Source organism: Vipera ursinii, assembly GCF_947247035.1.
Source record: "Vipera ursinii genome assembly, chromosome: 4".
NCBI classification, from domain to species: Eukaryota; Metazoa; Chordata; class Lepidosauria; order Squamata; family Viperidae; genus Vipera; species Vipera ursinii.
The window spans coordinates 18,531,597-18,556,828 of record NC_139514.1 but is presented as its reverse complement, the minus strand read 5'-3'; the positions used below and the strand labels follow the sequence as shown (position 1 = coordinate 18,556,828).

The 25,232-nt window shown below is 38.6% G+C and overlaps 1 protein-coding gene across 1 annotated transcript; it reads left to right on the top strand.

Annotated features, from left to right (window-relative positions):
- Positions 1–1,354: 1,354 nt before the first annotated feature.
- On the top strand, positions 1,355–24,595 carry LOC310640636 (protein MFI). Its single transcript, XM_083363051.1, has 10 exons — positions 1,355–1,362; positions 2,381–2,428; positions 3,335–3,452; positions 4,882–4,974; positions 5,992–6,045; positions 9,663–9,863; positions 12,430–12,563; positions 17,503–17,673; positions 18,136–18,191; positions 24,274–24,595. The coding sequence occupies exons 2-10, from the start codon at positions 2,400–2,402 to the stop codon at positions 24,354–24,356; spliced, it is 939 nt and encodes a 312-aa protein (XP_083219177.1). The 5' UTR covers positions 1,355–1,362; positions 2,381–2,399; the 3' UTR covers positions 24,357–24,595.
- Positions 24,596–25,232: the final 637 nt, after the last annotated feature.

Here is a 25,232-nt window from a genome sequence, read left to right as displayed (position 1 = left end):
TGAGAAAAATAAAACCTTTCCCCACCGAGGGCAAGTAGCTTATGAGCTGTTTTTGCAGGAGGAATACAAAACAGCCCAATCGGAGGGGGCTGCTGCAGGGCAGAGGCCATTGCATTCGTAGCTGAGGACAAAAACCGCGCAGAAGCTGACGCCCGACTCTTTTTTGCGGCGTCGGTCTCCCAGGCCAGCCGCCTGCCTTTCCCCGGCCTGCCGTCTGCGTCTGGCCGCCAGGTGGCTGCTGTGGCAACCGAAACGCGTTCCACGACCGGCTTAAAGTCGCCACCGCCGGAGATCGAAGAGCATCACTGGGCTCCGGGCCGGTTCCACCTTAATCAGGCAGGCTTCGGGATCGGAAGCAGGGAGTGGGACGGCCGAGGCGAGGCCCGGGGACAGGGTTGCAGCCAGGGAGGGTTAAAACTGTATTTCTCAAACTGGGCAATGTTAAGATATATATGGACTTCAACTGGCTGGCTGAGGAATTCTGGGAGTTGAAGTCCAGACATCTTAAAAGTTGCCAAGTTTGGGGGGGGGGGGGGGAATGGTTTAAAATGTCCATCAACTCGCCTGCCAAACTCGCAAACAGCTTTATGCAGCGCTTAATCCAGGGGTCTTCAAACTCAGTCCTTTTATGACTCATGGACTTCAACTCCCAGAATTCCTCAGCCAGCGTGCCTGGCTGAGGAATTCTGGGAGTTGAAGTCCGTGAGTCATAAAAGGGCCGAGTTTAAAGACCCCTGGGCCTTAATCTGTTGTATTCGCATACTTGGTGCTTGGGTTTGTTTGTTTGTTTGTTTTCCTGGCTTGTATTATGCAACTCCATAACACTGAAGATGAAACAGACCTCTCAGAAAAGTGTTTCACCATGGCATCTGCAACAAAAGAGGATCCTACTTGGTCTTTCATGTTTATCTATTAGATTTCTGGTTTTCAGAAAATAAACCGTACTCTGGGTAAAGTGCGCCCAGCTTCCTATGGAAAACAGAGTTAGCTGCCTATTCTGGGCCTTGAAGTTTGAAAGCAGAATTGTGAATGGAGGTTGGCAGCAACATAGTACTTAATAGCAATGACCTAATAACAAAAGAATTAACAAATGCATGCAATCTGATTTTAACCAATGGAAAGTTGAAAACCATCTTCAAAGATAGTTCAGTTGATGTCAAGAATAATCTAATATAGATATGTCTGGGGTTCAGTTTCATCTTTCTACATTGTTTTCTAAATGGTTAAACACTTAGAATTCCATTTAATATGCTGTGAACGCTTTTATTTGTCTCTAGATTACTGCACACGTCTTTTTAAACCACAGCATACCTGGGAAGTATTGCGGGTTTGGGTCCAGACTACCACAATAAAGCAAGGAACGTGAGTCTTTTGGTTTCCTGCACATATAAAAGTTACATTTACACTATATTGTAGTCTCTTAAATGTACAATAGTATTAGGTCTATACCTCCCTTCCCAATATACATACCACAATTTAAAAATACTTTATTCCTAGAAAGTTCTATAATCTGAATATTCCTAAAAATCATTATCTGAGCCTTCAACGAGGCATAATCTTTTTGCTGCTGGAGGTGCGAAGCTCAGTGAAGTGAAGCACAATAAAACCAGGTATTGGTTAAGTACCAGTTTATTGCCAATGTCATTTCAAAGTAAGAGCTAAAAATCTAATAAAAAGAATTCTTACAGTGGAATTGCTGAAATCTGTTGGAAACTCAAGAACCTATAGGTCAAGCTTCTTAACCTTTTTTCCTCTTGGGACACAAAATTATGAAGGAACCTCAAAAGATTTTTTGTTTGTATGGGTTATATTTATCGATATTTACTGTATTAAAAATTAAACTTGGTGATTTGCTGCTGCTAGCACATACCACAATTGTTTGATGGAATTTTAATGCATTGTTTTTCAACATAGGTTGGCAAATCATTTTTATTTCATAGGCCTCTGTGAGACTAGGACCTCTCATAGGATCACACTTTAATAAATACTGCCATAGACTAAACAGTTTGCTGGGTCCTTGGTTCTCTCTGAACTTGGTTGATTTTTAGAGATGTTTCAGTCGAGCACTGATGATGTTACTTAGTTTGGTAATGAAACGTCTGCAAGAAAACAGAGAGCACCAAGGATCTCTGTTCAACTCTGAGCTACCAATATTCTCTTCTGTCAGTATTAAAGACTTTATATGATATAGCTTTTCGTTTCCCCCCCTTTTCATCCCTTTTAGATGTGCTGATGATCAGCAGTATTCATATTCCTGAATGAGTGCTAAACCTATTCCCCCTTCAAACTATAAAATACCAAACCATGGAAATTATCACCATTTTTTTTCCTAAGTCATGAATAGCATAGTAATCCACAGTTTTGATTTATTTTTCCCCAGCACCAAACATAGTACTACAATGCAGACCGACTACAAGAAAAAATATGGGTAAGACTTTAATTATCCCATAGCAGGAGTGTATCTTTACATCTTTTCGAGGGGGTGGGGGGGCAATCTTTTGGTGTTTACTGTGGAGAGATGCATGGTATAATTTTGAGGGGGTGGACCGTTTACATTGCTGGAGCCATCTCATACAAGTGAAAAAAGCCAAGGGTATTTGGATAAAGGGAAGTTTTGTTTGTTGTTAATTGTAATAGGGTTATTTTAAAACTATAATGTTTGGTCTTTTCCTGCTGAAGTGTCATGGGAAATTATTCAGTTTTCACCAGCTGCAATAACTGAACGCTCAGAAGGCTGCAAAATAAGAGATCTCACTTTCAGCCATAGACTTCAACTGCCTTAAGCAAAGAATTCTCTAGTGCGCTGTTTCTCAACTACAGTTATTTTAAAATAGATCGACTTCAGCTCTCAAATTTCACTAGCCAGCATGGGGAATTCTGGGAGTTGAAGTCCATGAGTCATAAAAGAGCCGAGGTTGCCTACCCCTGCTCTAGTGGCTGAGGAAGTTTAGGACAGTAAGTTGAAAAGTGGTGGGTCTCAACTCCTCTCTTCTAGGAGTCCTTTAGGTTTTATGTACACTGGTCCTACTTCCTGCATGGTCAGCTGATTGGTAGTACTTAATACTTGGTGTAAAATTTTTAAGTTGTCTCTATAGATCTGTATTCAATGTCCCCAATACAATGTATGAGAGATTGATGTTTAAGCTATTGTTTGTGATTTTATCACCAGGGTGGTCCTTATTTCATACATCTAGATTTGGTTTTGGCATATTTTTATTTGCATTTTTAAAAGTAATTTAGGGAGAATTTTAAAATAAGGAAAAATCCAACATTATTATGCAAATAATGATTTCATAATAGAGCATAAATGGTATCATGGAAATTTTATTTTAAGAAATTCTGGAAAACGTATTATAAATCAAAAGGATGTGATAGAATTATTCTGTGATACGAAAGAAGACAAAAGGGATAAAGCAGCACATGTCATTCAAAAAACCTGGAAAAGATGGCTGGTAAGTTAACATGCTTTTTGAGCTTTTCAGATGTATTTATGTAGACGTCTACACATTTTGGATGGATTGGAACCTGTGGGTTCCAAGATTGTTGCATTCTTAAGGGACAAGATGTCATATTGCATCTACACACTTGTTCTCTTTTGTGGCTGAAAGTTTGAAGCTGCAAAAGAAGGGAGCAACTTACGGTATATCTATAAAAAAAAACCTCTATCCTTTCCATAACTTCAGGGATTCACACATCATAATCAACAATTGTGCGGGTTGTAGTTCTTTGCTGAGTGTGATATGTGATCCGAGTAGTTTTGGTTTGTTATCTGTGGTTGATGGTTTAAGAAAATGTGTGAAGCCAGGCAAGTATGGTTTACTCAATGAATTATGGTTAATCAAGCAATGGCTACATTTGACACATCTTCCTGATATGGCAACCAGGGATGAATTTTAAAAATAAAAAAGAGCTCCATTTAATCTGGAGAATTTGAAGCTTAGATGAGTTGAATTATAGTCAGAAGGGGTCATCTACGACAGGGGTCCCTAATCCCCGCTTTGCGACCCATTGGGAACCTGGCCACGCAAACAGTAGGTGAGCACGTGAAACTCCATTTACGCATGGTGTGGGATTAGGTTTTTTGTGTGAAACCATCCCCTCCTTCACTGTGGCTTCTGCTGCCGGTCCACAGAGCTGGAAAGTTTGGAGAGCACTGATCTACAGTCTTGACTCCAACCTTCTCTTTAATACTTTTTTTAAATTTTATTTTAATTCCATTTATATCCCGCCCTTCTCTGAAGACTCAGGGCGGCTTACAAACTTGAGCTTCTTTTTGAACACATGAAGGATTACCTGAGGGACTGTCTTTTTCCAAGAATCTCTCCCCATCCAATTCAATCCAGCAGATTGGGCATGCTGCAGATCCCATCAGCCAAAGAGTGTCAGTTGGTGGGGACTAGAAGACGGGCTTTTTCCAGAGTAGCCCCTGCTGTGTGGAATATTTTCCCCTACTATCTTTTTTTAAGACTTCAAAATTTGGCTGTGTACCTGAGCCTGGGGCTCTGAATGTGTTTAGGGCCCCATTTGTGGCTGTACTCTTAATTGGTTAATTATCTTGGCTGCTGTACACATTTATTTTTGGAAGTTTCTATTGTTTAAAATGGTTTTTTTTATTGTTTTTATAGTTTTAGAACTGTAAGCTGCCAAGAGTTACTGGTTGAGATGAGCGGCTATAGAAATTGAATAAACATGCAAGCAAATAAATCGAATGAAAGAGGACTCACAACCTCCATGGCCATCCCCTAAGATAACAATCAGCACAATATGAATGAATAATTGTGTCAGGAGAAACCAGGATAAAATGTTATGTGCACAAAGTGACAGCAAATGTAATATTTGAATTTATAACTAGACTGCATTTATCTATTCCCTCCCCCTCAGGATATGAGTGTATTTGAATATTATAAAGAGCTTATAGGCTTTAAACAATATGGGGAACCTTGCCATCTTATGAAGTACATTGAGCCTAGAGAGGTAAGGGCTAAAGTGAAGTGGTAAGTATTAAGCATTCACACTTTTATAATTGATCCATGACGTGCCTAACATTAACAGCAGTGTGCCATTTAATATGGCTTAAACTGGTATAATCAAAGTTTGTAGCAAATGTTTAAAAACTATATATCTATGTACTAACCCTATTTTTTTCCCCTCTTTTTACTGCTAACTACCATTTACATCGGGAGTTCTCAAATTTGTATGTTCAAATCATAATTATTGCCAATACTCACTTCATCTCAGCCTGGGCAAATCGATATTTGGCTTTCTGTGGAAAGACTGGAGTGAACTCAAACAAGGTTCCAGCTTTGCATGGAAAACCACCATGAACTTGGCTTGCTTGGATCTCCTGACAGTCCATTCTTTTTACCTGTATAAAGCTGTACCAGTGTCAGATTTCTCTTCTAACTGACAAGCGGACTTCCAAAGAAAGTGGAAAGGAGACCTTAAAGCAGGGGTAGGCAATTATGGCCATTTTACGACCTTGTAGACTTCAACTCCCAGAATTCCTGAGCCAGCGGGCTTAACAGCTCTGGGAGTTGAAGTCCACAGGCCGTCAAAGGGCGACAGTTGCTCAGCCCTGTCCTAAAGGATGCTCTGATAGTGTTCTGGCTTTCCATATGGAAACCTGGTCAATTCCACTCACAACTGGATTGCTGACAGAACTCTCTGCCTGGAGTAACCAACAGCCAAGTCAGGATATTCTGTGATTGTAAATATTGATTCAGAATAAATATAGAATGAGAAATATAAATGGCAGTCTCAAAACTTAAAAGCCAGCTTTCAGGGGCTATGCAAAATGAAGCAAGGTCATCCTTCCTGTTTAAAAAAATGAGTTCTTAAAGTCAATTGTTTAATTCTTTATTTATAATAAAAAATGTTGTTTTAGAAAGCATCAATATTCTATCACTATTTTATTTGATATAGAGTAATGAAGTTCATCAACTTTTTAAAGTTTTTGCATGCTAATGCATATATGATCTTATATAACTACAGGCAGAATTTTTAGATGCTGCAGCAGGAGTTCATATTAAATTCAGACTAGGTGGGGTAAGTATATATTTAACAATTATATTTTAATAATAATTAAAATAAGTTTAATTGTTCTCTTGGTTTCCTTAACCACTACAACAAACTGGCTTTCATTATTAGAATCAAGATATTGTTTTTTGAGCACCCAACTGCTTTGGCATTCATTGAAACAATGTACATTCTTGCAGTGTCTTAGTAAAAGGGCATAGACTTGGTCATGAGCTATCAGTACTGGTCTAGTTGAAGTGGTTGAGAGGTTCACGCGGAAGGGAGAACGCCATCTCATTCAGGTTCCAAAAGAGATTCAAATTCCTTGTGTGCAGACTATCAAGAAAGTGCCATTCGTTTTTATTGGCTATTATATATATATATATATATATATATATATATATATATATATATATATATATATATATATATATGTGTGTGTGTGTGTGTGTGTGTGTGTGTGTGTGTGTGTGTGTGTGTGTGTAAATTACTAACAAAGAATTAAAGGGAAACTGAGATGCATTTCTGACTCCTTAGTCGTCATCAGTCAGCTATACCCTTCTGAGATTCGAACCTGGGCTGATTGCATATGAGGCAGTGTTATCAGCCCAGGTTCGAATCTCAGAAGGGTATAGCTGACTGATGACGACTAAGGAGTCAGAAATGCATCTCAGTTTCCCTTTAATTCTTTGTTAGTAATTTACACAAATATATGAATTGTCCGGTGTGACTACTGCCTGTTCGATAGCCTTCAAGATAGGCTGAAAACAGGAAATAAAGATTTGCCCCATGTTTGGGGCCTAGCAAGGTAATCTAAATAGTTAACATTTGAAATATATATATATATATATATATATATATATATATATATATATATATATATATATATATATATATATATATATATATATATATATATATATATATATATGTTTTCTGAGGTTTTCGTGGGTGCCTGTATGTGGATCCTTGGTTTTTCGGGTTTTTCCCCGCGTAGAACTAACGGCTCCCTAGGACACACTATCTACCATAAAAAAACACAATCCAGAAAACAATCATTCCCAGAGAAAAATCATCCAGATGTCCTAAGCTCTATGGTCTGCCCAAGATACACAAAGAAGGAACCCCACTCAGACCCATAGTCAGCTCCATAGGCTCACCTCTACAAAATCTAGCCAAATTTCTTGCCAAACAACTACAGCCTTATGCAAATTCCATCACCTCACACGTACAAAACTCATTCCAATTCATAGAGATCATAAGTAAACTAAACTTACAGCCCTGTGACCTACTTGTGAGCTTCGATGTTGTATCCCTCTTCACCCAAGTGCCAATCAAAGAAGCCTTGACAGCTATCCTAAATAAATACAACCCCCCAAAACACATCCTAGATCTGACCAACCACTGCCTATCTAACACATACTTCATCTACAATGGACAAAAATACAAACAAATGGAAGGAGCACCCATGGGATCACCCCTCTCACCTGTCATCGCAAACCTCTACATGGAACACTTTGAAACCCTCGCTCTAGAAAAATCCAACCACAAACTCAAACTCTGGCTCAGATACGTAGATGACACCTTCATAATCTGGCCACACGGCAAAGAAAAACTGGATGACTTCCTCATACACCTCAATAGCCTACACCCCAAAATACAATTCACCATGGAAACAGAAGCTAACAATCAACTTCCCTTCCTTGATGTCTTAGTCTACAAGAAATCCAACGGCTCCCTAGGACACACTATCTACCATAAAAAAACACACACAAACCGCTATCTGAACGCACTCTCACACCACTACCCAGCACAGATCAACTCCGTAGCCAAGACACTCATCTCCAGAACAAAACACCTAGCTGACGAACAACACCTAAAAACCGAACTACACACTCTCACTAATGTACTAACAGCCAATGGATTCCAAAGAAACACGATTACCAACTTAATCCGAAGAGAGACACCCACAAAAACCCAAGACAGAGAACAAGAAAATGGCAAAGCCCTCCTCCCATACTTAAAAGGGACCACAGACAGAATCAGCAAGGTCCTCCAAAAACACAACATCAAAACAGCATTCTACACAGTCAGAAAAATATCCACCATCCTAAGAAATCCCAAGGACATAATTGGGTTAGAAAACCAAGGAGTATACGAAATCCCATGCACCACCTGCCCCACCACATACATCGGACAGACCAACAGAAGAATAAGTGCACGCATTGAAGAGCACAAAAACTCACTCAGAAAGGGAGAACAAACTTCATCCCTGGTCCAACACTTTGAAGCCACGGGACATGAAATTGATTTTAAAAAAACCAAAACTATCGCCAAAATTGAACATTTTAACAACAGAATAATCAGAGAAGCCATTGAGATAGAAAAACGCCCCCACAGCATGAATAAACGAGATGATACCTCTCGTCTACCAGCCATTTGGAAACCCGCCTTGATTGACAGACGAGGCCCAACCACCAAGAATGATACCAGACCCAAACTCATGATAACATCACATGACATCACCACCACACAACCATTCAAAAAGCAAATCCGAACCCACAACGATAAAGACACACAACCACAAAACAGAAACCTAACTACAGTTGCAACATCAGCCACTTTAAACCCCTCCAAACCACACAATAAGCAAACTGACACCCACTATAAAAACATGGCACCACCACAAACACGAAGCCGAACAAAAGCAGCACAACTCACCAGCTCAGGTCTGGAGCTGGCAGCTGAGACCAGCCCATCCACTCAGAACACCCCCCCCCCACCCAATCAGAACACACCCACCATTCAAAACACACTCCCACCCAATCAGAACACACTTGGTCCCCTACCCAATCAGAGCACACCTCCACAGAACACACCCCCTCTGGCAGTTTAAAAAAGAGGAACAAACAGCCACATGCTTCTCCCAGAAGAAGGAAGCTAAAGCCTGATGATGACGGATGGGATTCCGTCGAAACGTTGCGCCTACACCTTTAGTTCTACGAGGGGAAAAACCCGAAAAACCAAGGATCCACATTATATATATATATATATATATATATATATATATATATATATATATATATATATATATATATATACGGTATATATATATATATATATATACGGTATATATATATATATATATATATACGGTATATATATATATATATATATATATATATATATATATATATATATATATATATATATATATATAAATTGGGCTTCTGTTATTTTTAGAATCATTTCCATTTTATTATATGTGTTGCGGGGGGAGAATTGAAAAGATTTTGAAGGTCAGAATACTTGTTTAAGAGTACTGTAGTTAGCGTTGTCAGTTACCTCCTTCCGTATATATACAGTTCAGGATTGCTTCACGCTTAACAAACATACGGCTGTTTTGCCCTTTGTGCAAATAATAGAACCTCCAAATTCATATTAGAATGATTTGTCTCAGGGCCCACAAAAGCGCATTTTAAGAAAAAATAATTCCAATCTGCTTCTGATCTGTTTTAGAAATTTTTTTTGTTCTGTTAATAAATAGAGATTTACAGAGAATATCCCTAAGGATCTGTAAAAACAAATTCCAGTGACCCGAACATGTTTTCCATTTACCTCTTTTTAAATTGGACATTTCCTTGCAGGAAACGTTTCCTCCCAGCATATATTATAAAATATTTACTCATAGACCTATTGTGGATTTGTGTGCAAATAGTCCCAAAGACTATGCGAAGATGGCAACCCAACCAAATCCAAGAAAGTTGCAGAAAGGGAGCGTCAATGAAAGTACTAGTGACTGGTATAAACGCATCGAGAATAATGGCTGGAGACTTCTTTCCATTAGAGTAAGATAATAAATAATTTAATTTCTCACTTGGTTCCTCTATTATTGCCATCCCCAAACTGATTGTTTGCATAGGTTGTGATGGGCGACTTACTCCCACTTGACACATTTCAAAGATTTGTTGTGGCTGTGTTTCTTATTGTTAAAGCATAGACAAAACCTGCAAAATGATGTTGGGGTGTCTTCCAGTCTTCTCAAAGAATGCGTCAAGGAGTTGGTATTTATCTCCAGGTTTCAGGGGATATGTGGGCTGAGACAAGTTCTGTAGTAGAACTGCTCCACTTTGTATTACAGATCACCAACTACCCAACAATTCATAAAGAGGAAAATACTTGTGATTGTTCTGTACCAGCCTGCTACCGGCACTGCAGAAAAGGCAGGGACAACCCTTTTACAAACGGCAAGAGGCTGGAATTACGCCTGCCAAATTTATTCACATAAAACAGAGCAAGACAAGACACCAACCATAAAACACGAGCTAAGAAGCAGGAACAATCCAAGCGGTTGCCTTCAGCAAACCAGCCCTCCCACACATTCCCCTTAAATACAGTTCAGGGCGTGGCCTCTCTGTGCCTCCTTCCGAGGTGCCCCATTGCCTTCCTCTGTGTACTCCTGACTGACTGCCTCCTGCATCGGGCGTCCTTGAACAGGGCCAGCTGTGGGTCATCTTCATCCACGCTGTCAGGCTCACACAGCTGGGTCTGCATCGTGACCAGATGAGAGGGGCCTTGCTGGGGGCTCTCATCAAGCTGTCCAATCCCCTCAGCAAGCTCTTCAACACCCCCCTCCTCCTCCTCTGAGTCGTCCGACCCAACTGCCGAACCCACAGGCTGACCCTGAATCACAACAGTGATACGGCTCTGGGACCAGGAAATTTATCTTCCCTTTCAGCTATTCCATCTATCCTTGCTCCAGTTCTACTTCGTTGTATAAATTGTTTGGCTTAATTCAGCCGACTGCATCTCAACTCCTCCTATCTATCCTTTTTTTCCTGTTTCTGCCTTCTTAATGTTTTGTCTCAACTCTTTTTTTCTCTCATGTCTTCTGAAATATTACAGGTTAATGTCAGGCATTTTATTTTAAAAGTTGAGTTTGCTTTTAATTTACAAATCAACCTATTGCTAGGTTAATCTTATTAAGTGCACATCATTATAGGTTAATCTTGTTAAGTATACATCACTACAAGTAGTCCTTGAGTTACAATTATCCATCTAGTGACTGTTCAAAGTTACAAGGTCACTGAAAAAAGTGATTTATGACCTACAACTGTTGCAGCTTCCCCATGGTCACGTGATAAAAATCCAGATGCTTGACAGCCGGCATGTATTTATGACGGTTGCAGTGTCGCAGGGTTACGTGATCACCTTTTGCGAACCTCGGATAAGCAAAGTCAATGGGAAAGCCAGAGTCGCTTAACAACTATGTTACTAGCTTAACCATTGCAGACTCACTTAACAACTCTGACAAGAAAAGTAAAAAAATGGGACAAAACTCACTTAACAATGGAAACTTTGGGCTCAGTTATGGTTGTAATTTGAGGACTACTTATACTAAAAAGGCTGCATTAGGCTGTTAACTCAGAATGTAGGGATATTTTTAGAAGTTTTATATCAGAGAACCCTGATCGGAAAGAGAAAGGTTCTTGTCACTTCCTACAATTTTGCTTCAGGTGTTTCTGAAAGGACATATAATTAGCTAACATTGCCTTCTTCTTTTTTCTCTGCAATGGTGGCTACTTTTGCCTGTTAAGTAAAAGGTTAAATAAAATGCATCTCCATAGGGTAGCTGAATCCCAAAGGCTACTACTTTTAGTTTACAGGCAAATTTTGTCAAAGTTTCTAAAAATTCCAACCAACAAATTCCAATCAACCACAATGTCTGGCTAAACTTAGTATAAAGGGCTCAGTGGTTAAAGACACTAAGCTTGTCAGCTGGGAAGTTGAAGCCCAGGTTTGAGATCCACGTGCCATGGAATGGGGTGAGCTCCTGTTACTTGCTCCAGCTATTGCCCACCTAGCAGTTCAAAAGCCTGCAAATGCAAGTAGATAAATAGGTACCATTTCAGTGGGAAGGTAACAGCATTCCATGGACCTCGGCTTATAGTCATGCTGGCCACATTACCACAGAAATGTCTTTGGACAACACTGGCTCCCTTGATTAAGAAACAGATGAGCCCCACCCCCTAGTGTCTGACATAACTGGAAAGGGGATACCTTTACTCTATTTCCTTTTATTTATGTAGACTCACAACTGACTCAAAGCAGTGTTAAGAGTTGCCGACCTAATAAGTGCACTGTAGAATGGAAGAGGGAATATCAACGTCTGTTTAGCAACCTACCTTTTTGACATAGCAGACTATTCAAATGCAGCCATTGCCAGGGTCCAGCTTTTCTCTGTCTCTGCGAGCATCAACCAGTTAAAATTGAGCTGGGCTCTAAAAAGACCAAGGCATATTGGAAGAGAGAGGGGAGCTGGGGCAGAACAGCAGTTGTCTTAGAAGCACTTAGCCTTGACAAGTGATAAAAAAATTCTGATAAATGTGAATGGCTTTCAACCATATATTTCAGTATTGGAAGGGCGTGGACTCTTTAACAACGAAAGACAATACAAAAATACAGGAATTCCATCATTCTGCTCAACAGAGGAAACGGAACATGGTAAAAAGAAGAAAGGCAAGAAAAATTGAATGGCTGAAAAAAATGTGAGTTACAGCAGCTTGAAATTCTGAGCACGGGATTGGTCAGTTTTCATTTTATCATCAACTTAGTGGTTTTTAATTATCATTCATTCAGCCATATCACGCTAATACAATAGCAATCCATCATTATTAAGCTAGAGCTATTCATCAGCTGGAAATAGCTTGCCATAAATCACAAGTTAACCATTTCTGCCAATTCTATTGGCTGTATTCATCGGGATTGGGGAGTGTAAAACTTTTCAGGCCAGGGAACCTGTCAGTTTTAAAAAAAATTCTATAATCCCTGATCAAGAGGCAAGGCTTTAGTGCAGGGGTAGGCAACCTTGGCTCTTTTATGACTCGTGGACTTCAACTCCCATGCTGGCTCAGGAATTCTGGGAGTTGAAGTCCACGAGTCATAAAAGAGCCAAGGTTGCCTACCACTGCTCTAGTGGTAAACTATTGGCAGTGTTTGAATGAACTCCCCCCCCCCTTCTACTCAATCAGGTTTTTGCAAAAGTTCAAAAAATTGTGATCTAAAAGATAGACCAACAGAACTAAGGCAAACCATCCCTCCAAGTTAATCTTCCTCTACTTAATGCCAGCCGAATAGGCTGAACTCATACTGATTCAATTTCAGTCAAGCTAGTTAAAAGTTATATGGGTAGTCCTCAACTTATGACTTGTCATTTAATGAGTGTTCGAAGTTACAGTAGCCTCAAAAAGAGGGTATTTTACTTACATTTATTTATTTATTTATTTATTTATTTATTTGTTTGTTTTTATATACCGCCCTTCTCCCGGAGGACTCAGGGCGATGTACAGGCTGCCCCTCCCCCATCTTAATGGTTACGTGATAGTATTCTGGGTGCTCGGCAAACTCTTTGCATTTATGACTGGTTGCCAAGCACCCCATGATGACCCTTTGCAGTCTTCTCAGCTGGCTTCCCCAGAAAGTCAGTGGGGAAGCCAACAGGGAAGGTTATAAGTTGCTGTTGCCTGCTGAGAGGACTCTGTCTTGTCTCTGGGGGCTGGCTAAAATAGCTGTCTATCAAGGGGAGTTGAATTCCTCTGGTGGGGTACAGAAAATGAGCACCAAACCTGAAGATGTGAGCTCTGTTTCTACAGCCCGTGAGAGCAGTTCCTTTCTGCACACTAAGGGAAGCCGAATTTCTTTGGCATGGTGCAGATCCGAGCTCCATTCCTGCAACCCACTGGAATGGTTTCTTCCATGAACAGAGGGGAGTTGAATTCAGCAGGCAGCTCTTTTGCTCCATTTAAAAACCCAGGAGATTACTTAATGACCCCAGTCAGAAATGCTGGGATTGCAGTCATTGAGTGGTGCAGTCATGTGGGCCTCTTGCCTAGATAACAACCAATTTGTTCATCAACCAAGATTTCAGTCCCAATTGTGGCCATAAATTGAGGACTACCTGTAATCCTAACACATTGGAGGACATGTAAAATATTTTAACTATTGTATTTCCACAATAGCTAACTAAACCATATATGATGTGTTCTGAGATAACTTAAAAAATTGTAAGTTAAACTTTTAAAATAAGTTTACATTTTTTGAAATAAACAAAAATTTGGAGAGACTATGTTAGTCAAATGTAGTGGCTCTCCAGGTGTTTGCGTGTTTGTTTTTTTATGTCTAAATGGAAAAAGAAAAAAGTGTAGGTTTGGATCGGCATTGGAAGACTGTCTTCCATGTTAGCATGGTCTTTCGTAAGAGGACCACTTCTTATACAATAGTGCCCTCCAGTGCTTTGGGGGTTCCTTTAGATACCTTGATTGTCAGTCAACTGGCAAAATTAATTCCAATACACAAATAAACAGTTTGGGTGGAGTGTTTAAAATTGAAGTTGCCTTCCTTAGAGCCTGAAGTCATTACATATTTCCACGTGTGTATTTTGTGAGTAGCTGTGGGTATTTCTAACTTAGAGCACCAGTTCTTTAACATGACAGGTGAACAAGGTGTTTTCCTAAGAGATTAGAGGCCAGGTGGCATCAAAACTCTGTGGCTTTTGAGATAGTATCTTGTCAGTTGCAGCTCCAGGAGTTCTCAGGAATTGTGAAGTTCAGTATAACCTGAAGATCACAGGTTTCTGTCTAACTTACATAGTAGCACACAGAGAATGTACTAGATAGTGATTCTGACTTGAACAAAGAACACATTCTTTCTGCCAGAGATTTGGGGCAGAATCAGAACCAGTCAATAGACCTTGGTAGAGAAGAAACCAGAGAATGAGATTTTTCCATTACACAGGCATGCATTTACTGGAATATGCCACAGGCTTTTTTTTAATGGCAGAGAAAGTTGCAGTCCATCTGTCACATTGTGCTTTGTGCAATGGTTGTTCTTAAAAATCGTCCTTTCCTGGGCAACCATTTGAATTTCTTGTCAAGAGATCAGTCCTGATAATTTAATAGTTTTTTCAGAATCATTTTTTAAATTAATGAGATTATATAATAGATATTATTGTTGTACATGTGCTTCACTTTTCACCTTGCATCGCATTGTATAGGAATTATATTGTATAAATGAATTAATTGCTACCAAGTATGTATCAAGACATTAATCAATTTGCAAAGTACATTCTTCAAGGCTGATTAGCCATGTCTTAGAAAACTACACTTGCATGTTTTATTATTAACATAGTTTCAAAGAAACAAAAACTATTTTGCCATCTACCCTGGAACTGAATACATTGTACAGGTAGTCTTCAACTTTGTTGTTTAGCGATGGTTCAAAGTTACAACACTGGAAAAAGTGACTTACAACTGGTACTTGCACTTATAACTGTCACAGCATCCCCACAGTCACGTAATCAAAATTTGGGTGTTTGCCAATTTGCACCTATTTATGATGGTAACAGTGTCCCAGTTGCAGTGTCCTGGGGTCATGTGATCACCATTTGCAACCTACCCAGATGGCTTCTGACAAGCAGAGTCAGTGTCAATCATCATTAGCAACTGCAAGTGATTCACTTAACAACCATGGCAAAAAAAAGGTTGTAAAATTGTGTGTGATTTACTTAACAATGGCCTTGCTTAACAATAGAAATTTTGGTCTCGATTATTAGTCGAGGGCTACCCGAACAAGTTTAGCTTAACAATGCTAACTGGTACTGAAAATTTCATTGTTAAGCAACACTGTCATAAATGGAAAAACCTTGTGTCTGTGCCACTTAGTGCTGGCACTTCAGGTAGTCCTGGTTACCATCATTTAGCAAGGGTCAATAAGTGAGGACCTTGTATTATCACCACTTGTGATTTCCTGCTGGTTTCCCGTTGACTTTACTTGGCAACTTTATGATGGGTAGAGTTCAATTCCCAGAATTCCACACATACACCCAGCCATGTTTAAAGTTGCTACAACTGAGAAATAGTGCTCCCCATGACATAGCAAAAGAAATGTTAAATGTAAATTTGATTTTCTTACCAAATGGTTGTGCAACTTGTAAGGTATCTGTGTAAACTGCACCTGTGCCTGGTCACTCTACACCAGACATGTCAAACACAAGGCCCAGGGGCCGGATCCGGCCCGCGAAGTGGTTCCATGTGGCCCGCGAAGCCATCCTGGAAACAGTGAGGGAACGGCCCCCACTGCCTTGGCCCTGGCCCAGAGACCCTCCTCCTGCCAGAGACCCTCAGATCTGTCCCACTCCTGCCCAGGCCCCCATAGGCACCCTTGATGCGAACGATGTAGAGCTGGCCACGCCCACCCAGCAGGCCATACACACTCTATCCACGCCCACCCAGTAGGCCACGCCCACCCTGGCCACACCCACCCGGCCCCCTGAGGGCAACCGCAATGCTGATGCGGCCCTCAATGAAATTGAGTTTGACACCCCTGCTCTACACTCTACTACAAAGGAAAGCACCACAATTAATACAAAAACTCTTAAGGGGATTAGTTTATTATGTGCCAGTGAAGGTATTTGGAAGAATTTTGATCAAAAGGATGTGAGAAATAACAATGGGCAAAATATGAGAAGTTTTATGTTGAGCAAGGGAAGCACAGGAAAGTGTTTTGCTCTTCTGTAGGTTTTTGAAAAAAATATGAATGTGATAAAGTAAGTTTATCGTAGTTTTGTTGAGTTAAATAAATCATGAATAGCCTTGTTTTGCACAAATGCAAGGGGTATTTGGAAATTATTCTCAAATCCAGTAAGAACAATATATGAGGGAAGGAACGCATATGTGAGAATAAACAGAAAGGTTAGGAAATAGGTTTAATATTGAATAAGGAGTAAGCCAATGATATATAATGTCCCCTTGGTTGTTTTATGTTTTTGCAGTGCTTGGGATGATGTTAGAGATGTTTTATTGAGAAATGTGTATTTTTCTGTGCAGCTGAAGCCGTTTTGTTGGCTAAAACACAAATGATTTGCAACAAATGTTAGGTTGTATAATGTAGTAAATATGGATATGAAGTTTACTGTAGTCAAGAGAGTTGTGCTTCCAGGCAAAATGGATTAAAGTTATCCATAAATGACAAAAGATTAATTATTACTATAGAGAAAGTAGAAATTTCAAGAAATGCTAATGGCAATAAAAAAAGAATTGGGTACCACAATATGTTGCAAGGAATCAGTATTTGTTGAAAAAGTGAAAATGACTCTACGTGCCTTTGGGCAGATGGAAGTGAATGGCTAAGGCAAATCTTGAACTCACAGCCTCCCACTTTCCAAACGAGTGCCTTAACCACTAGACCAGCCTTCCTCTCTAGACCAAACCAGCTCTATTAATTTCTATTAATCTATCAAACTAATTCTATTAATTTTTGTTTCTTCCTCTTTTTCTGCTCTTTGAAAAATGTTGCTTACCTTGAAAGGGAAGAGAAGGACATATAGTTGCCACAAACTGAGAGATGGGTGGCAAATAAATTTAATTATAATAATATTCCATGTGACTGTTGTAACTATTAAGAATGAAAGTGCATATTTCTATTTTCTAGGTATTTTGGAGAAAATCTGCAGGTTAAAACAGAGAATCCTGAGGCAATTGTTTTAATTCAGAGAGCAACAGAAGGGCTAATCAAGTCGCTGGAGAAGGAAGGAATAGATCAAGTGATGGAATGGGAAGTAGATGAAATGTTAAAGTGGACAAATGCATTGAATTACGACGAGTAATGGTTTTAAAGTTCACCTTTCATTACTTTTCTAAATTTTATTGTTTTAAAATTATCAATTTTAGCTTTTGATCTTTAGTGGCAATTTATATTAATAAGTTAATCTAAGTTATTAACTCACACCTACTCCCTTCTGTCTTTCTCTCTCACGCAGACACCAATCAAATCACAAAGTATGAGAGAGAGAAGCAGTAATATAGGAAATTATTTAATAAAAGCTTTTCTGTAACATCTCTTGCACCTCTTGTTATTTTTATTGTTTCACCTTGGTTGTTTTTGCAATTTGGATTAATTGTTACTGCAACAGTTGGGAGATTAAAAAAGGTGTGTGTGTCCGCACACGTATTTTAAAGAGAGAGAAAGCTATGCTAGGGATACGTATGTATATCACTCTAAAGTATGCATTGCAATTTCGTTATTACTGTTCCATTTTATTCACTGTGCTTATTGTTTACCTAGATATGTTAAACTATGGAAAGAAGTTGGAACAAGCAAGACTTCAGAAAGTTTTCAAGGTAAAACTTTTGCGGGTCAATCTTCATGTAATTTTAATCTAAAGATAAGAGCATTGGATTGTAAACTGCATGGGTAATTAAGACTTTTGCAGCAGATGAGACTCAGTTGACACATGATGGTGACAGAGCAGCTGGTGTAATCTCATACAGATGCATAATTCTTATGCCTCTCTGTAGAATTCAGTGTTTAAGGTTATGGAGGCAACTCTTTGGTTAATTAAAATTTTAATTAATTTAGTTTATTAATTTAACAAAAAATATGGCATAACTAATTCATATTCTGTAAACAGTGAATTAAAACAAATTGTGTGAATTGGAATTTATTTTATTTATTTTTATTTTATTTTAATCCCATTTATATCCCGCCCTTCTCGGAGGCTCCAATTGGTGCAGAATGCAGCCGCGCGAGTTGTGTTGGGGGTCTCCCGATACTCCCATATTACACCTCTGCTCCGTGAGCTGCATTGGCTTCCGGGTGAGATTCAAGGTACTGGTTATGACCTACCAAGCCCTACATGGCATGGGTCCGGAGTACCTTAGAGAGCACCTGCGGCCGGCATCAACTTCCCTCCGCCCAGTGCGCTCCCACAGAGAGGGCCTCCTCAGGGTGCCGCTGTTCGGAGAATGCCGTCTGGTGACTCCCCAGGGGGAGGGCGTTCTCTGTGGGCGCGCCTGACCTGTGGAACCATTTACTGGTTGAGCTCCGGATGGCTCCCGACCTTCGCTCCTTCCGGCGCGACCTAAAAACCTATTTGTTTGAACAAGCCGGCCTGGTCTGATGGGTTTTGTTTTAATTATTCTTTTAATGTAATTTATTTTCTGCATTTGGGCACTAGGGTTTAATTTGTTTTTAATTTCTGTATTTTGGGTATTTTGGTATTTATGTCCCTGTTCACCGCCCTGAGTCCTTCGGGAGAAGGGCAGTATAAAAATAAAATAAAATAAAATAAAATAAAATAAAATAAAATAAAATAAAATAAAATAAAATAAAATAATAAAATAATAAAATAAAATAAAATAAAATAAAATAAAATAATAAAATAAAATAATAAAATAAAATAATAAAATAAAATAATAAAATAAAATAAATAAAATAAAATAAAATAATAAAATAAAATAAAATAATAAAATAAAATAAAATAAAATAAAATAATAAAATAAAATAAAATAAAATAAAATAATAAAATAAAATAATAAAATAAAATAAAATAATAAAATAAAATAAAATAAAATAATAAAATAAAATAAAAATAAAATGATAAAATAAAATAAAATAATAAAATAAAATAAAATAAAATAAAATAAATAAATAAAATAAATAAATAATCCCCCAGTGAGGCACTACCTTGACGTGGTTGTAGGGCTTGTGTACTCTGAGGAAGATGAGAGCTATGCCAGAGGTTCAACCATACTGGACAGGTCTTGTCAGAGGAGTCAGACAAAGAGTGTCTCTCCCATATAAAATATGGTGGGATGTAAATTTCAGAAAGCCATACTGTCTCAGATGTTGCCTGGGTTAACAAGGTCTGCGGTAGATGTTGGAGTTCCTGGATATCTGGTGAAAAATGGGTTACAGGACTCAGGACTGTTGGCTGAGCAACCAGGGCCAGCAGTTGCAGAACTACTGGAAGAAAAGGTGTTTACCCATCGCAAATACACAATGATTGAAAACAAATAATGATCTGTTATTACAGATCAAGTACAGCAAGAAGAGGATATCTAAAACAAATGCACCAGTTCTGGAAAGAACAACATCCAGAATACAGAACAGAGGCTAGCAGATCAACACCGATTTATAATACGAAATAAAATATTCACAGAAACAGAATTGGACGAATTGCAAAGGTTTACCGAGGGCGAAAAAATCAAAGCCTTGCCAGAAGTAATTCAGAATGTAGAGGCAAACCAGGGGGAGTTGGCAGTGAAGGAGTCCAGCAGAGACATACAACATTTGGAAATCAGGCACCTCTTCCTCAGGAAGAACAAAACCCTCTAACTAAAGAAATAAAAGAATTGAAACAAAGAATAACTGAGCATCTAGAACAGCACAAAAACAACAGAATAAGGCTGCCTGCACTGAAGCTTGTTCCAAAGAAACAGCTAGCACAAGCATTAAAAGATGTAAATACTGCAACATCAAGCATAAGCACCAATTCACTGCAAGAAACAAACCAACTAATGTACAGCACAGCTACAGTTATAACTGAATACCTGGAATGCAAAATCAACAAAGAAGAAAAACAAACAAACAGTGCACCACAAAAATGGAAGGTTAAACTAGAAAATAAGATCAGCAAGTTAAGATCACATGCAAGCAAGCTAGAACAGATGAAAGAAAAGCTGAAGAACAAGAAGACCAAAGAATACCTAATCAAGAAATACCACTTAGAAACAAGGAAGATCAAGGAAGCACTGGAAATAATAAAGCAGCAAATAACAGCTATAGCCAGGAAAATCAGTAGATACAAAGCTCAAATTGCAAATTATGGGCAGAATCTCCAATTTCAATCCAATCAGAAAGGTTTGTACCAATTCATTAATGGAGAAACTGCAATGAATCAGTCAGTACCTGACAAGGAAGAAACAGTGCAGTTCTGGAAGCAGATATGGGATAACCCAAAGAAATCCAAGGATGTGGCTTGGTTAAAAGAGGTGGATGCAAATAAAACAGAAGTTGAAATGAAAGAACTAGTAAACAACAAAAATGGTAAAAAAAAGAGCAAGGAAGATCAAAAATTGGTCAGCACCAGGTGAAGATGAACTGCATGGGTTTTGGTTGAAACATCTAACTTATATACCCACTCATTGCCAAGCAGTTCAACAATATACTACAAGGAGGAGAAATTGAAAAGTGGCTAACAACTGGGAAAACCTACCTAATAATGAAAAATTCAGCAAAAGGGGCAACACCAGGCAACTACAGGCCAATTACCTGCTTAGCAACAACTTTCAAATTGCTAACTGGTGTGGTAGCTGATGCAGTACGACAGCATCTAATTCAGGGGTAGGCAACCTTGGCTCTTTTATGACTCGTGAACTTCAACTGCCTGAATTCCTGAGCAGTTGAAGTCCACGAGTCATAAAAGAGCCAAGGTTGCCTACCCCTGATCTAGTTGAAAACAATCTCTTTCCACCTGAGCAGAAAGGAAACTGCCCCAATAGCAAAGGAACAAAAGATCAACTCCTAATAGACAAAATGATCTTGGAAAACTTCAAGAAAAGGAAGATCAACCTGAATGTGGCATGGATTGACTACAAAAAGGCATGACTCTCTGCCACATGACTGGATAATCAAATGCCTAGGAATAACAGGAGTCAGTAGAAACATCAGAAAATTTGTGCAAAGATCGATGGCACAATGGAAGACACAGTTGCAGGTCAATGGTGAGAGACTGGGAGAGGTTAATATCAAGAGAGGAATATTTCAAGGAGATTCATTTTCACCACTAAAATTTGTTATTGCACTGTTCCTCTGTCAACAATACTGCATAACTCAGGACATGGCTATCAAACATCAAAAACATCTGCCAGATATCCGACCTCCTTTACATGGATGATCTGAAGCTGTATGGAAAAACATCATCTGAAATAGAATCGCTGCTCAACACTGTCCGTATATAGAGCCAAGATATTGCAATAGAGTTTGGCTTGGACAAATGTGCCACACTTATTACCAAACAAGGAAAAATAGTGAAAACTGAAGGAATCAAGATGCCTCACGAAAATAACATTAAGAGTCTGGATGAGGAAGATTACTACAGATACTTGGGTATCCTTCAAGCTGACATCAAGCATACTGAAGTCAAGAAAAAGATTAGAGGTGAATACATCAAGAGAGTGAAGAAGATCTTAAAGTCTTCAAACTCAATGGAGGAAATACCATGAAGGCAATCAACACCTGGGCAATTCCATTCATTAGATACACAGCTGGAATACTGGACTGGACTCAAGCAGAACTAAAAGCAATGGATAGGAAGACCAGAAAAATGACAATGAATCATGCCCTTCAGCCACGCAATGGCATTGACAGACTCTATCTACCAAGGCAAATAGGTGGGTGTGGAATGCTGCAAGTACATCAGATAGTTGAAGAAGAAAAAATGGCTTTGGAAGAATATCTGAAGGACAATGATAAAGATGCATTGAAATTAGTATATCAGGAAGGCTTATTGACTACTAGAGAGACCAAACTGGCCTACAAGAAAGACCAAATGAAGAACAGAATCATGGGAAGACAAAGCACTACATGGCCAATACATTAAAAAAATAGCTGGAAAAGCAAATAGTAACAAGACTTGGCAATGGCTAAGAGCAGGAAAATTGAAGAAAGAGACCGAGGGACTAATTCTGGCTGCACAAGACCAAGCCTTAACAACAAATGCATACAAAGTCAAAATTGAGAAGACAGCAACAGACAGTAAGTGCCACCTATGCAAAGAAGCTGAAGAAACAGTGGACCACCTGGTAAGCACAGATTAACCACAAGCAGCGACATGACAAAGTAGCAACAATGGTTCATTGGAAGATCTGCAAGAAATATCATTTGCCTGTAAGCAAGAACTGGTGGGATCGTAAAATAGAGAAAGTCATACAAAATGATAAAATTAAACTGCTCTGGGACTTCAGAATTCAAACAGACAAGCACCTGCAACATAACACCCCAGACTTAACAATTGTCGATAAGAAAGACATAAAAGTCTGGATAGTGGACATGGCAGTGCCTGGAGACAGCTGAATAGATGAGAAAGAACTGGAGAAGATAACAAAATACAAAGACCTACAAATAGAAATAGAAAGAGTGTAGCAAAGGGAAGCAAGGGTAGTACCAATAGTAATAGGCGCCTTGGGTGCAATACCAAAACAACTGGAGCACCACTTGAACACCATTGGCATTGACAAATTCGCCATTAGTCAATTGCAAAGGGTGGCCTTACTAAGAACTGCTTCCATCCTGTGACGATATCTGTAATACCATCTAACTTCCACATCTGCCTATCCCAGGTAAGGACTCAATAGGTAGACAAAAATGCCAAATCCAGTCTGAACATCTGGCTGTGTGATGATGATGAATACTACTACTACTATTACTACTACTAATAATAATAATAATAGAAGGCACCTTGGAGGTCATCTAGTCCAACCCCCTGCTCAGGCAGGAAACACTATACCCATTTCAGACAAATGGCTGTCCAGTCTCTTAAAAAATTCCAGTGTTGGAGCATTCACAGCTTCTGGAGGCAGGTTGTTCCACTGGTTAATTGTTCTAACTGTCTGGAAGTTTCTCCTTAGTTCTAGGTTGCTTCTCTCCTTGACTAGTTTCCATCTGTTGCTTCTTGTCCTGCCTTCAGGTGCTTTGGAGAATAGCTTGGCTCCCTCTACTTTGTGGCAGCCCCTGGGATATTGAAACACTATCATGTCACCCCTAGTCCTTCTCTTCATTAAACTAGACATACCCAATTCCAGCAACCGTTTCTTATATGTTTTAGCCTCCAGTCCCCTAATCATCTTTGTTGCTCTCCTCTGTACTCTTTTTAGAGTCTCAACATCTTTTTTACATTGCGGTGACCAAAACTGGATGCAGTATTCCAAGTCTGGCCTTACCAAGGCATTTTAAAGTGATATTAACACTTCACGTGATATATCACTATTGAATTTTGTCTGTTATGCCATCTTTTCTCCAGATACTCAAAAAGTGCGTAGTGTTCTGTAACCTCATCCCTAAAAATAGACAATAGAATACAATTTGAGAGTTAAATTATAATACTGCAGATGCAAATGCTCCAGTTTGTATGTTATTGTAGAAAAGAAACTTTAAAAAGATTATGCCTATCCAATATTATTTAATAATTCAAAGATGAATCTGAATTTGGTAAATTTGAACTGAATTGAAAACTAATGTTTCTAATTTAGTGCCTTCTAGGTTTGCAGGGGAGTTACACTTTGTGTTACTATCATGCAATATTATCTATGAACAAATACCTTGAATTCAGTTTCTCATTATAAATGGTTTAAAATATTTATATTATTATAAAATATTTGGTTTTATTGTATAAATTTTCTTCATGTATATGTTTATCTTTAGCTTTCCGGTTTACTCAACACGATAACATTTCTGAATTGATACCAAAAAAGATCCAAGAAATAGTGAAATCTCAGATAATGTAGAGATATTATCAACTCACTTGAAGAAGAAAAAATCATCTGACAAGTGAACATTCAGCAGTCACAACAGTTATCAACACAAAGCTTCAGAAGACAAAAAATAACACAGTATAAAAAGATGGAATCTATGCATTTGTGAAGCCAATGTGCCCTATCATATAATGTAATGAACATACAAAAGTTTGTAATTAAATTTCTTCAGTTTTGTAGTGAGCTTATTTTGTGATGACATGCCTGTTGTAATACACACAATTTCTTAGTATTTCTTAATTCATCAAGATTTATTTTCAACTTTTAATTATTTTGATTCTGGCAAATTTAAGGTATTACATGTAAGTGGGCAAGGATGTGGAAACAACACAATCACATATTGGTAGTAAGGGCAGAAAGAGGTCCCTGCTGAGGTTTAGCATCAATCTATAAATAACCTGAGTGACCATACATTTCTGTGTTTAGCCATTGCCAGGGAAATCGTAGTTGGAATGTTAATTTAAATATCAGGGGTTTCCAAAGTGAATGAACCATTTCTCATTTATAGGGGAGTGGGAAAGGGATTGTCAAAATTTTCAGTTTAAAGGTGGCACTGATTGACGTTAGAAGTAGACAAAATGAATATAAAAATGTATGTAGTACTATGTGGTAGAAAGTCTCATTCTAGTCTGATTTCATTTCTTGACCAGGTTACCATTCTGTAACATAAAACTCCTATGGATTCTCAGAAAATGTACTGTATTGTACACATGTATGAATGAATGTATGTATTCAGCACGCTTGTGTTTGCCTTACAATTGAGAAAATTTCCCACGCAACAGTGAAATTTATAAAGACATTGCTTTTCATAGAAATGTTTCAATATATATATATAAAGCATTTAAATAA

What these genes read in the sequence shown, in the direction of transcription:
- LOC310640636 (XM_083363051.1), top strand. Translation starts at nt 2,400, where the DNA reads ATGCAGACCGACTACAAGAAAAAATATGG. An exon ending in AGTACATTGAGCCTAGAGAG is followed by an intron (nt 4,975 to 5,991) that starts GTAAGGGCTAAA and finishes ATATAACTACAG; the next exon opens with GCAGAATTTTTAGATGCTGC. An exon ending in ATTGAATGGCTGAAAAAAAT is followed by an intron (nt 12,564 to 17,502) that starts GTGAGTTACAGC and finishes TCTATTTTCTAG; the next exon opens with GTATTTTGGAGAAAATCTGC.